The sequence below is a fragment of the Heterostelium album genome (assembly GCF_000004825.1).
Source record: "Heterostelium album PN500 unplaced genomic scaffold PPL_scaffold2, whole genome shotgun sequence".
Classification (NCBI taxonomy): domain Eukaryota; phylum Evosea; class Eumycetozoa; order Acytosteliales; family Acytosteliaceae; genus Heterostelium; species Heterostelium album.
Window position 1 is genome coordinate 1,644,976 of NW_008805064.1, and position 13,143 is coordinate 1,658,118.

A 13,143-nucleotide genomic window follows, 5' to 3' on the forward strand; every position below is an offset into this window, starting at 1 on the left:
TTTGTGTATAAGATCTATTGTTAGTTCATTTTGATCTTATAATTTGTAGTTATTCAATTTTTGATCATAATCATAATTATCTATCCATTTTTATTTTTAGTGTTAAAATTTTTGTAGTCCATATCTTTTGTTGTTTTTTTTTTTTTTTTTTTGATTACATATCTGCACGATTTGCCCATATCACCCACACATAAACACTCAAACAAATCAAATTTCTCAAAATAATTTGAACATTACATTAAAACATCAATTGATATTAATATTCACCAAATTTGAAATTAAAATAACATCTTTTCAATAATTATTATATTTTCAGATTTATTATTTTTAATATAGTTACTATATAAATATATTTTTAGAAAAATGGCTCCTCCAGATTCATTAACAGATGGAGTTGACATGGTTGAGATAACACCATCCGATACACATAAAGGAGATGTTGCACCTCCAAGAACCGGAATGTATGTTACCGCCAAGAATTTAACATCGACAGTTGGTTCTGCAAAGAAAAAGAACGAGAAAAATATATTAGAAGATTTAAATTTCTTTTTAAAGGTAAAAATAATTTATTTGGTTGCAAACAAAATGATAATTATACTAAAAATAGTTTAATCAATTTTCTATACTTTTTTTATTATTATTATAAATAGCCTGGATCAATGGTATTGATGCTTGGATCACCTGGTTGTGGTAAAACATCGGTATTTAAAGCATTGGCCGCACAGACTCATCAAGAACGTCTGTCTGGAAGTTTATTATTCAATGGAAAGCAAGCAAACGACGATACACATCACTATGATGTATCGTACGTCGTACAGGACGACCAACATATGGCACCATTTACAGTTCGTGAAACATTTAAATTCAGTGCCGATCTCCAAATGAGACCGGGTACCACTGAGGATCAGAAGAACGAGCGTGTCGATCACATCCTCAAGACTCTCGGTCTGACTGCACAAGCCGACACCGTCGTCGGAAATGAATTCCTTCGTGGAATTTCCGGTGGACAAAAGAAGCGTGTCACCATCGGTGTTGAAATGGTCAAGGATTCACTACTCTATTTGATGGACGAGCCAACCACCGGTCTCGACTCCTCTACCTCACTCGAGTTGATGAAGCACATCAAGGAGGTTGTAGCCACCGAGAATATCTCTTGTCTGATTGCACTACTCCAGCCAGGTGTTGAAATCACCAAACTCTTTGATTTCCTTATGATTCTCTCCGAAGGACAGATGGCCTATTTCGGTCCAATGAATTCAGCAATCTCCTATTTCGAGGGACTTGGATTCAAGTTACCAAGTCACCACAATCCAGCAGAGTTCTTCCAGGAGATCGTAGACGAGCCCGAGCTCTACTACGAAGGTGAAGGACAGCCTCCCTTAAGAGGAACCGCCGACTTTGTCAACGCCTACAAAAACTCTGAAATCTACAAACAAGTCGTTCACGACTTGGAAACCAATCAAGTCGATCCAATCTATTTCAAAGACAGCTCAGATTTGCCACGTTATCCAACTTCACTTTATTATCAAATTCATCTCACCTCGCTTCGTGCTTTCAAAATGCTCATTTCCAATCCAGTCGTTGTTCGTGTGCGTATCATCAAATCCATTATTATGGGTCTCATTCTTGGTTCTCTTTATTATCAGCTCGGTTCCTCGCAGACCGACGGTAACAACAGATCTGGTCTAATTTTCTTTGCTCTTCTCTTTGTCATTTTCGGTGGTTTCGGTGCCATTACAGTGCTGTTTGAACAGAGGGCGGTGTTTTACGTGCAGAAAGATGGTAAATACTATCGAACTTTTGCATTCTTCCTTTCGCTGATCTTCTCAGAGCTGCCCATCTCAACGCTGGAAACTGTGATTTTCTCCACACTTGTCTACTGGATGTGTGGACTACAAGGAAACGCTGGAAAATTCATTTACTTCCTCCTGATGGTGTTGGCATCGGATCTCTCGTCACAGTCCTACTTTAAGATGGTGTCAGCATTCTCTGCGAATGCCACAATCGCTTCCGTCATTGCTCCAGCCATTTTGGCGCCGATGATATTGTTTGCCGGATTCATGATTGCTCGTCCATCGATTCCAAACTGGTGGATCTGGCTCTACTGGATCTCACCAATTCACTATTCATTCGAAGGTTTGATGACCAATGAACATTATGGTCGTCACTATGGATGCTCCGACAGTGAAATGGTTCCACCCGCTTTTATTGCCAATGCTTCGTTCAACGGTCACCAAGTGTGTCCGTTCACCGACGGTAGTCAATTCATTGAACGTCTCGGTATGCAAGACAACAATTGGTTCAAATGGGTCGATCTTGCCATCGTTTTTGGATTTGCCATTATCTGGAGTTGCATGATGTACTACTTCTTGCGTGTCGTTCACTACGATTCGCGTGCTGCCAACGCTGAAGCTGACCGTCGTAACTCGAAGCGTGCCAAGAAGACTGCTGCCGCCGGTAAGGAGCACAAGATCAGTGTCAAGAGCAACAAAGACGCCAAGATCAAGAAGGAAATTCCAATCGGATGTTACATGCAATGGAAGAATCTTACCTATGAAGTCGACATCCGTAAAGATGGAAAGAAACAACGTCTCAGACTCTTAGATGGTATCAATGGTTACGTTAAACCAGGAATGTTACTTGCTTTAATGGGTCCATCAGGTGGTATGTATAAATAATAATTATTAAAAAAAATTTCGAGATTTCTCATACTAATTTTTTATTTCTAGCTGGAAAATCAACATTACTAGATGTTTTAGCAGATCGTAAGACCGGTGGTCATACTAAAGGTGAAATTTTAATTAATGGTGCTGCAAGAACCAAGTTCTTTACTCGTACTTCTGCTTATGTAGAACAACTCGATGTTTTGCCACCAACTCAAACCGTTCGTGAAGCTATCCAGTTCTCTGCCAAGACACGTCTTCCAAGCTCAATGCCAATGGAAGAAAAGATGGCATTCGTCGAGAATATTTTGGAGACTTTGTCATTGTTGAAGATTGCCAACAAGATGATTGGACATGGTGAGCAAGGTTTGTCACTCTCACAACGTAAGCGTGTCAATATCGGTATTGAACTTGCTTCCGATCCACAATTGCTCTTCCTCGACGAGCCAACCTCTGGTCTTGACTCTAGTGCTGCGCTCAAGGTAATGAATCTCATCAAGAAGATCGCCATGTCTGGTCGTTCCATCATCTGTACAATCCATCAGCCATCGACTTCCATCTTCAAGCAATTCGACCATTTGCTGTTGTTGAAGAAGGGTGGTGAGACTGTATATTTCGGTCCAACTGGTGAGCGTAGTTCCATTGTTTTGGATTACTTTGGATCGCATGGATTACAATGTGATCCATTGATGAATCCAGCTGATTTCATTCTCGATGTCACCGAAGATGAAATCCAAGTAGAGTTGAATGGTTCGCCACATATTTTCAAGCCGGTCGACGACTTTAAGGAGTCGCAACTCAACAACAATCTCTTGGCTGCTATCGATGCAGGTGTAATGCCAGCCGGTACACCAGTAGCCGAATTCCACGGAAAATACTCTTCAACCATTGGAACACAATTCCACGTTTTGTTCCGTCGTGCATGGCTTGCTCAGGTGCGTCGTGTCGACAATATTCGTACTCGTCTCTCTCGTTCTCTGATTCTCGGTGTCATCTTTGGTACATTGTATCTCCAGATGGACAAAGATCAAGCCGGTATCTACAATCGTGTATCACTACTTTTCTTCTCGCTCGTCTTTGGTGGTATGTCCGGTATGAGTTCCATTCCAATCGTCAGTATGGAGCGTGGTGTCTTCTACCGTGAACAATCCGCCGGAATGTATCGTATCTGGATTTGGTTGTTGACCTTCATCATCACCGATCTTCCATGGGTATTCCTCTCTGCCATTCTCTACACCATCCCAGTGTACTTTATCTCTGGATTGGCTCTTGGCTCATCCGGTGCTCCATTCTTCTACCACGCATTCATCTCGTGTACAACCTACCTCAATTTCGCGTTGGTTGCAATGTTGTTCGCCATGATTTTGCCAACCGACGAGATTGCTCATGCAATGGGTGGAGTACTCCTCTCGATCACTGCGTTGTTTGCAGGTTTCATGATTCCACCAGGTTCCATTCCCAAGGGATGGATCTGGATGTACCATATCAATTTCGTTAAGTACCCATTGGAAATCTTCTTGGTCAATGAATTCGAACATCTCAAATTCAATTGTCCGGGTAACGAAGGTGCAGTTCCAGTTCCAATTGGTCCAAATCCAACCGATTTCAAATTCTTCTGTCCATTGACTGAAGGTACCTTATTGTTGGATCAATACAAGATGAAGTCTGACAACCTCTATTTGAATATGACTGTAATCTTTTCATTCTCAATCTTCTTTACATTCCTCTGTTATCTTGCATTGAAATTAATTAGACATCAAGTTAAATAAATAAAATATTATATAAATTTATTATTTATTATTAAAAAATATAGATTAGTTTTTTTTTTTCAAGACTCATAAAAATAAAAAAAAGGATAGCAATAAACAAACATTTCTTTGTGATCTTGAATTTAGAAGTATTATAGATATTTTCTTATTATGAATAATCCTTGGAAACTATCAAGATATTTTTTATATGATGTAATGATATATCCATGGAAATCATTAAATTAAAGTGATTCTATTTTCTTTCTATCTTGATCGGAATTATATTACCTGGTAGAAGTGTCAAGTTTTCAGATTTAACAATGATAGCTTAAATTAGTGGGGTGTGCTTAATCAATCGGACCTGGTAAAGTTAAAATCAGAAATCTACGATTCTACTTTGTAAAGTATCAAAATTAATTAAACTAAAGTTGTTTATTATGTTAAAAATAGTTAATTTAAAGCCTGGTTAATAAAATAATAGTGAGATGATATAAATATTATAGGGATCACTTTAAAACTAAAGAATAAAAGATCACCAAATATTTGTTTTTACATTTTTGAATGAAATTTATAGTAGTCGTGCAAAAAAAACTCCCAGGGTTCTTGAGTTTTTAAAAAAAAAAATATCTAAAATTCAAATTTAAATTTTGTAAGATTGTCGATATTTGGAAAAATTATAAAAAGGAGGGGAAAAATGTCATTTTTTTCAACCGAATCAGTTTTAGCAAATAAGCATTAAAAATAATAATATTAATAATAATTATTTTTAAAGATATCTATTAAATTAATATAACAAATATTTGAATATTTTTGAAACTTTTTATTATTAACTTCAACAAAAAAAACATTCACTCTAAATTAAATATTAATAATAATAAAAAATAACTTTTTTTCCTGTACATAAATAATTGGAATACTTATAAAATAAATAATAATAATATAATATTAAATAATAATAATAATATAATAATGGATCATATTGATATTAATGATAAAAAGTTATCAAGGGGTGAATCAAGTTCATCTCAAGTATCGATGAAACGTTTTGGTGGTACTGAAGCATCGACCTATTCTTCGGATCACGACCACGAGCATTTTAGTCACGACCTCAAAGTACAACAGATTGTCATTCGTTCAGACTTTGCCGATGCGTCTGCCGAGCAACAAGCGAAAATCATCTTGGAACGTTTCAACGAAGGTATCAAGAATTCTGCATTCACCGACAATCCATTGCTAGGTCGTGCACTTGATAGAGTTGATATTTCGTAAGTTTCAAATTAACAATGGTCATTAATTAATTAAATATATCTTATTAATAATATTATTATCAATCTGCTTCTCTTAGTTATTTTGTATTGGGACATCGTAATCAAATTGCTGAGCTTTTCGATCCACGTGGTGAACGTTTCAGTACGGTTTACTCTGCCGATCCAACCGTTAACATTAAGTATATCGGACCAATCTTAAAGACTGCCAAATACTATGGTGCCTACGGTAAGCATGTACTCCAAGTCCCACCAGGTCACTACGCCAAGGCATTCACCAAGAACAGACCAGTTCTCTACGGTGAAGGTCCACATGTAATCATCGATCCAACGTTCCAATTCGACGAGAGTGCATTCGAGAATCAAAACGAACCATACATCTCTCACTCCACCATCAATATTCTCAGAGTTCCATCCGGTAAATTAGCTAAAGTTTGGATTGGAACTCAACCATATATTTTCGAATCAAGAAGAGAACCGTAAGTAAATCAATCACTAGGGCTGAACTGAACTTGAATATGAATACTAACTAATTTGTTAATTATATATATTTAGATATGTTGTTGTCGATGCACAATTTAAATTGGTACAAAAGGATTCAAAGAATTCAAAGAGTGATAAATCATCGATGTTCTATGATGCCACCGAACCGTATATCTGTCATGGTTCAATTAAGCGTTTGATTCCTCATACCGGTGAGGTTGCTGTTACCTATAACAATGGTATTTTGACTATCATTCCAACTCCAAAGGACGGCAAACCAGTGATTATCGATTCACCTACTCATAATTTCGAGGGATTCATCTCGACTGCCCTCCAAACCTGTTTGTTCCCAAGTAAGGAGACCAAGCAAGCCGCTTACAACGACAATAAACACGCCAGTTCCGACGAGATCAATCTCAAGATCTTCCAGACACGTGATTCTCTCAGAGTCGGTGTTGTCTTGGTGGTCGCATTCAAGATTGTCGATCCGGAACTCGCCATTACCAAGCTCGGCAAAGAGGGAATCATCAACCACATTGAGAACGTGTCGTTCGCCGACATGGGTAAAGCCATCCAATTGTCGACACTCCAAGAGGTGATGTACTTCACCCAGACCAAGCCAGGTCAACAAACCGATGACCAAGCAATCCAGACCATTCAAGATCGTGTTAAATCTCATCTCGCTAGAGACTTGGGTGAATACGGTATCGAGTTGGCACGTCTACAAATCGAAACAATGAAAGTTCTAGACTCGGAGATTGCCAAGAAATTGGCTGGCCAATCGGTAACATCCGCTGAATTCACTACCAAACAAGCTAGTTTGGCAAAGGAATACGACATCAAGACAACTGAGGCACGTCTCAAGGCAGAGACTGACAACATCGCGCTTGCTCAACGTGGTCAGGCACTGATTGCCGAAGCTCAGGCCAAGCTCGCCTCTGCACAGAAGGAAGCGGAAGCACTCCTTGTCAAAGCGGACGCCGAACGAAAGGTATCGGAACTCAGTGGTGAACTCTACCTAAAGTATCCGGCACTCTTTGAGTTGGAGATGGCCAAGATCAAAGCACAAGCCATGAAGAATGCCACTATCTACATTACACCAGCCGATGTCGGAAACTTTATGAATTCGCCACTTCTTTATTTCAACCAAATGCAACAACAACAAAAGAAATAATAAGTTGGTATCAATCAATCAATATAAATGTATAGCATCAAATATAGTTCGATTCGGACTGATCGATTGATTTATTCATTAATAGAGTTTAATTCAATCAAACTCAATCCAAATCAATTTGGACCAACTAAAATAGATAATTTAAAGGTGGTTCTCAAACAAAACAAAACAACAATAATCGAATCAAATAAAATTCTTAATTTTTTAATGTAATTTCCAAGAGATTGATTTGTTTTTATCTTTTAATTCCTTTTTGTTTATCGTTTATTCATTCAATTACAATCTTTTCTTAATTAATCAAAAGTTATCAGTTCCAAATTTGATATGATGAAAAAAATGTAAAATCTATATCTTATGATAATATTCTAAAGAAGTCATATTTTTCGAGTTGTTTTAAATCCATTTTCAACAAAACCTAATATTGATCCAAGGTAAAACCTACTTCGTACGAGGAAATGAATAACTAGATTTACTAATATTTTTAGCCAAAGACAGCCTTAAAATGAAGACAATTTTATATCGTACCGACTCTCAATAGCGTGGTAACATCAGTACTAATACCTCCATCGATTAACATTGGTATCGATGGAGCAACTCAGAATCACAAATAAAAATATTGCCTTCAACTTCACTAAATACCTCAGATATAGTCCACATAAAATATTAAAAACATTTTTAACCATTTACTGTTATAAAATTTATAAGATGTCAAAAGTGACACACCATGTTGTTTTTTTAATTAATGTTTGTAAATTTTTATAGGTTGTTGGAGAGAAAGAAAGAATGGATACTATAATTAATGGTATTATAATATCAAGCTATGAAGATTCAGTTAAAGAGAGATTGATTACAACTGTATTGTCAAAGATAACAATTGCAACTGACTTGAAATCATTGGTTATCAGCTTGATAGATAATAATATATTGCAATATGATAATGATTTAAATAAATGTAGATGGTCACTATTCATTGTTAATCATTGCTTAAACAACAGTAATAATAATAATAATAGCAATAGTAATAGTAATAATGAAATTATAAATCATTTATATATGGATATGGAGAGATTTGAATTGTTCTTTGCATTGATACTATCGGATCATCAAACTATTACGACATACCTATTGGAACAAATAACTATTCTACTGAGACATGTGATGCTATCATCGTATCATACATCAGATAATCAATTCAATTTAGATATACTAAAGAGTTATCTACAAACTGTATTCATAACATTTGAATCGAAATTATCTTTATCTATATTAGTAAGAATATAATTAGTTAGTTAGTTAGTTATAAACAAACAAACCAACAAACAAACAAAGTTAAACTTTAACAACACTAACAAACTTCAATATATTGACTATTTTAAGATAAACATTGCAACAATTATAAATTACATTGTAAATAATAATATATCAACTATCAATTCGATGCTTTTGTTTTAGTGAAGAATACTTTTTGAATGTATATTTAGATTGGCTGCCAAAGTTGTCGGTGGAAAGAGTACAGCTCGAGTCGGAATACAATACGCAGTTGGAATGTTTGGTGGAGCTGCTGCTTAGCATATGGAATGATGGACATCAGTATATAGAGAGATCGCTGCTGGCTATGTTGAGCTGCTTGACCGAACAAGCCAGAGATGCAACCGGTGCATCGACACAATCGATCGTTGTGTCGTCGTCGCTCGCCGACATTCTCAATCACTCGCCGGTTGATCTGATAGTGCTGTACGTGCCGCTGCTGATTGAGAACAAGAGCATCTCTGACCAGCATCTCTATCTTATCATTCGGTCGTTGATAACACTGCCGGTGACACCTACCAACTCTGCTTGGATACTGGAGACACTGAACACCATGAAAACGGTAAAGAAGAACCGACTGCTCGTATCGCTCACCATCGAATGTTCACCGATCCTCTTGAAACAGATGTTTCAAGGTCCGCTACTGCTCGAGAGTGCCTACGACGTCATGGAGAACATGCTTCTCGGCTACCAACACTCACCAGATGCGTTTCACCAGATAACTTCATTGCTTCCTGCCATTATCGAATTCATTCTATTACTAATTGAAAAGAAGAAGAAATTGGTATTACAACATCAGCAACAACAACAGCAGCAGCAGCAGCAAGTTTTTAATGTTACACCTCCTCAAAGTAGTAGTAAGATTATAAACTTTAAAGTTCATAAGGTTGTGAAGGATTTGACTGCTATGAATGATAGGAAACAATTGTTATTGTATGCAGTGAAGAATTGTAATGATAGCTATTCAAATTGGTGGTTGTTGATGGAGAGTCATGATAGGCTACAATCACTGTTGACAAGAGTTACAAAGATGTCTTGGATTCTTATGAATCATTACTCTGGCTATCCAGAGCTGTACTCACCGTTGACCGATAGACTACAACGGTTGGGACAGCCATACAACCAGCCACCAAAAGAATTCGAATGCAAAATGATACTGAAAACCAACGAGTGGAAAGGAATGCAATCGATGCACTACGAGAATACCAAACTAGGTAGAACATTGAGTGATCGATCCGGTCTCTACAATCTTGGAAACACTTGTTTTATGAATTCATTCTTACAATCCTTATATATGACAATACCAGTATGTATATATATTAATTAACTAGATAATTAACTTTACTTTACTTACACAATACTATATTATCATATGTTTTTATTTTCTATTGAAGTTTAGAGATTACTTTCTAAGTGAAATGGATTCACCTAATTTGACACAGGAATCAATTGATTTGGTTATGAAAAGAGGAAACATGGTTAAACAACTTCAATTGCTGTTTGGATATCTCAGGTATTCAGTTAGATCGGCATTCTCACCTTCGAAATTCCTCTCGACTCTTTCATTTGAATATCAAACGGGTGAACAACACGATACTTATGAATTTGGAAAGTATCTTCTCGACTCACTAGATTCAATGCTAAAGTTTGAAATGAAATCAAATCACTATCTACAACAAAAACATAATATATCAACAACAACAACAACACAACAACCTGAATCAAAAGGAGAATCAACAACAAGTACAACTACAATTGCAACTACATCAACAACTGCAAATGCAACAACTATTAATAACAATACAACTACAGTTGTAACGGATATGTTTGGTGGAAAGATTGAACAATCCATTAAATGTTTGAAATGTAATAATGAATCGATATCAAAGGAAGAGTTGTTTGAGTTGTCATTGGCATTTCCACCGGAACAACAACAACAGAATCAAACGACCATCAATGATTGCGTAGAGTTGGACCAATTGATTCGATATTTCTTCTCAGTTGAACTACTCAATGCCAACAACCGTTATCATTGCTCAAAGTGTGAGTCACTCCAAGATGCAGAGAGGAAACTTCAGATATCCGGATCACCACCCAAACACCTAATACTTTCACTCAAGAGATTTGCCTATAACATACAATCGAAATCAATCTCTAAAATTTTCACAATCGTAAGTTTAGTTTTTCCAGTAGTAACAATGATAAATACTAACTTTGAAAACTTACAACTAATTAATTAGGTTGACTATCCAGAAACATTACATATTCCCTCGGATTATGTTAATTTAGCAACAAATACAAACGCAAATACAAATGACAATACTCAACAAAAACAACAACAACAAGAATTTAAATATCAATTATATGCAATAATATTTCATTCGGGTACAAGTGTGAATTACGGTCATTATTTTACCTATGCAAAACCGAGTCTTTCTAGTGAAGATGATTGGTGTTTGCTTAATGACAGTAATGTACAGTTGATTGATTTGAAATCAATTAAAGATGTTCCAAAGAAATTCCAGAAAGATACACCTTATATTTTGTTTTATAGATTAGCCGAAGCAACGAAAAACAACAGCAATAACAACAATGAAAATATGAACTTTGAAAAACCAACAGTTACCCCCGCAGACATACAAGAAACAACTCAGCAACAAACCGAGACACAAACAACAACAACCAACATACCAAAACCATTGCATGATGAAGAGATGAATGTTGCACCATGGATTGCAAGTGAGGTGAAAAGAGATAATAAGAGTTTATCTGAATCATCATCTTCAACTAAAGCAACATCAGTCTTGGAATCAATAAAATAACAAAGCTATTAAATTTGACACAACCAAAATACTTTGTTTAAAGAGCAAAAAAAAAAAGAAAAAGAAAAAGAAACACATTAAAATAATTAAATGATGTGATTGATTTTTTTTTGATTGATTGATTTGCTGCTGTGATTTAATTGATTTAGCAGGTGTCATACCAAAACAAAAATGCTGACCAGCATTTTATTTAAATATAAAAATGCTGATCAACACAAATTATTCACTTCACACCTTTTTTAAAAGGAAAAAAAAAATGATTGATTTTGTTTGTTCATTGAAAATAGAAAGTAAACAAAAAAAAAGTAAAAAAAAAAACAAATCTAATTATAAATATCACATCATATGTGAGGTGTGTGGTTTTTTGAAAAATATCTTTTTTGGTTCAAAAAAAAAAATTGAATAAAATCCAAAATTTTATTTGAATTATTTTTAAAACCCATTTATTTCAGGATTAATTTTTTATTTTTTGTAGATGTGCCCTGCAAAAATGTGAAAAAATGATGTCAATATTTTTTATTTTATATTTTTCACAAAAAAAATCATAGAACTCATTTGTTTTAGGTGGTAAAGGGTGGGGTGACCAACATTTGAAAAATATATTTTTATTGTTTATCAAAAAAAAAAAAGAGCACTTTCATTGGTGTTGTGTGTGTTGATTACCTCCAGACCTTTCATAAACATAAAAATCGTGTTTTTCTATCAAGATAAAAGTAAAATTAACAATTCTCTTCTTTTTTCTGTAATAAAAATAATAAATAAATAAAATAAAATAAAATAAAATACAAATAATAAAATATTAAATAATATTAAAGTAATAAAATACAAACATCAGACAATCAATCAATCAATCAATAAATCAATCCATCTGATCTACATTACACCTCCACTTCCAAACTCCAAATCCAATTTAGTAATAACATTTTTGTTGTTGTGTTTGTTTTAAAATACAAATATATCAAGTATATATCAAAACAAATATAGATTAATAATAATCATAAATACTTATCATATGATAACAAAACAAAACTAAATTTAATACACACACACACACACACACAACATAACACATCATATGATTAATACATCATCAATCAAATAAACTCACACACACACATTTTTATTTTATTTTGGTGAACTAAATTATTAAATCAATCATCCAAAAACATTTAAATTTGTTACAAATTTGAAAGATACAGATTAAAACAAATTAGATAGATATTATATGTTTTGTAGGTAATCACTACCAACAAAAGCGATCGTTTCGGCAATCAATTTGAAACTACTAGTTTATCAAATTTTGTGCACACGGCAGATCTTGTATGATTTAAAATATGCGCAAATAGTTGATTGTTATTATTATCATTATTATTATTAAAATATTTGATATCAATCAATCTATAATTATCAAGTATTATTCAAAAACACAATCAATATTGTCAACAATAATTATTATAGGTTTATTAAGTTGTTAAAGTTTAATAGTTGTTGTTATTTATGATCAAACAAACTGTAATATTTAAAAAAAAAAAAAAAATCAAAACAAAACAAATAAATAAACAATCAATCAAATAAATCACAATCACAATCAGATCAGGTACACATTTTAAAACAGTTTCTAAATTATAAAAAATAACATCATTAAAATTTATTTATAAATATCGTCCATCCTTGTTTTAT

At 34.5% G+C, this 13,143-nt stretch overlaps 3 protein-coding genes across 3 annotated transcripts; all 3 read left to right on the forward strand.

The window, feature by feature from the left end:
* Window positions 1–363: 363 nt before the first annotated feature.
* Window positions 364–4,432, forward strand: abcG2 (ABC transporter G family protein; the record flags this gene model as incomplete). Its single annotated transcript, XM_020572966.1, has 3 exons — window positions 364–555; window positions 651–2,664; window positions 2,730–4,432. The coding sequence occupies 3 exons, from the start codon at window positions 364–366 to the stop codon at window positions 4,430–4,432; spliced, it is 3,909 nt and encodes a 1,302-aa protein (XP_020437083.1).
* A 948-nt stretch (window positions 4,433–5,380) lies between these two features.
* On the forward strand, window positions 5,381–7,333 carry vacB (vacuolin B; the record flags this gene model as incomplete). The annotated part of the gene is made up of 3 exons (XM_020572967.1): window positions 5,381–5,676; window positions 5,757–6,155; window positions 6,232–7,333. The coding sequence occupies 3 exons, from the start codon at window positions 5,381–5,383 to the stop codon at window positions 7,331–7,333; spliced, it is 1,797 nt and encodes a 598-aa protein (XP_020437084.1).
* A 783-nt stretch (window positions 7,334–8,116) lies between these two features.
* Window positions 8,117–11,463, forward strand: PPL_01969 (peptidase C19 family protein; the record flags this gene model as incomplete). Its single annotated transcript, XM_020572968.1, has 4 exons — window positions 8,117–8,602; window positions 8,934–9,947; window positions 10,036–10,812; window positions 10,882–11,463. The coding sequence occupies 4 exons, from the start codon at window positions 8,117–8,119 to the stop codon at window positions 11,461–11,463; spliced, it is 2,859 nt and encodes a 952-aa protein (XP_020437085.1).
* Window positions 11,464–13,143: the final 1,680 nt, after the last annotated feature.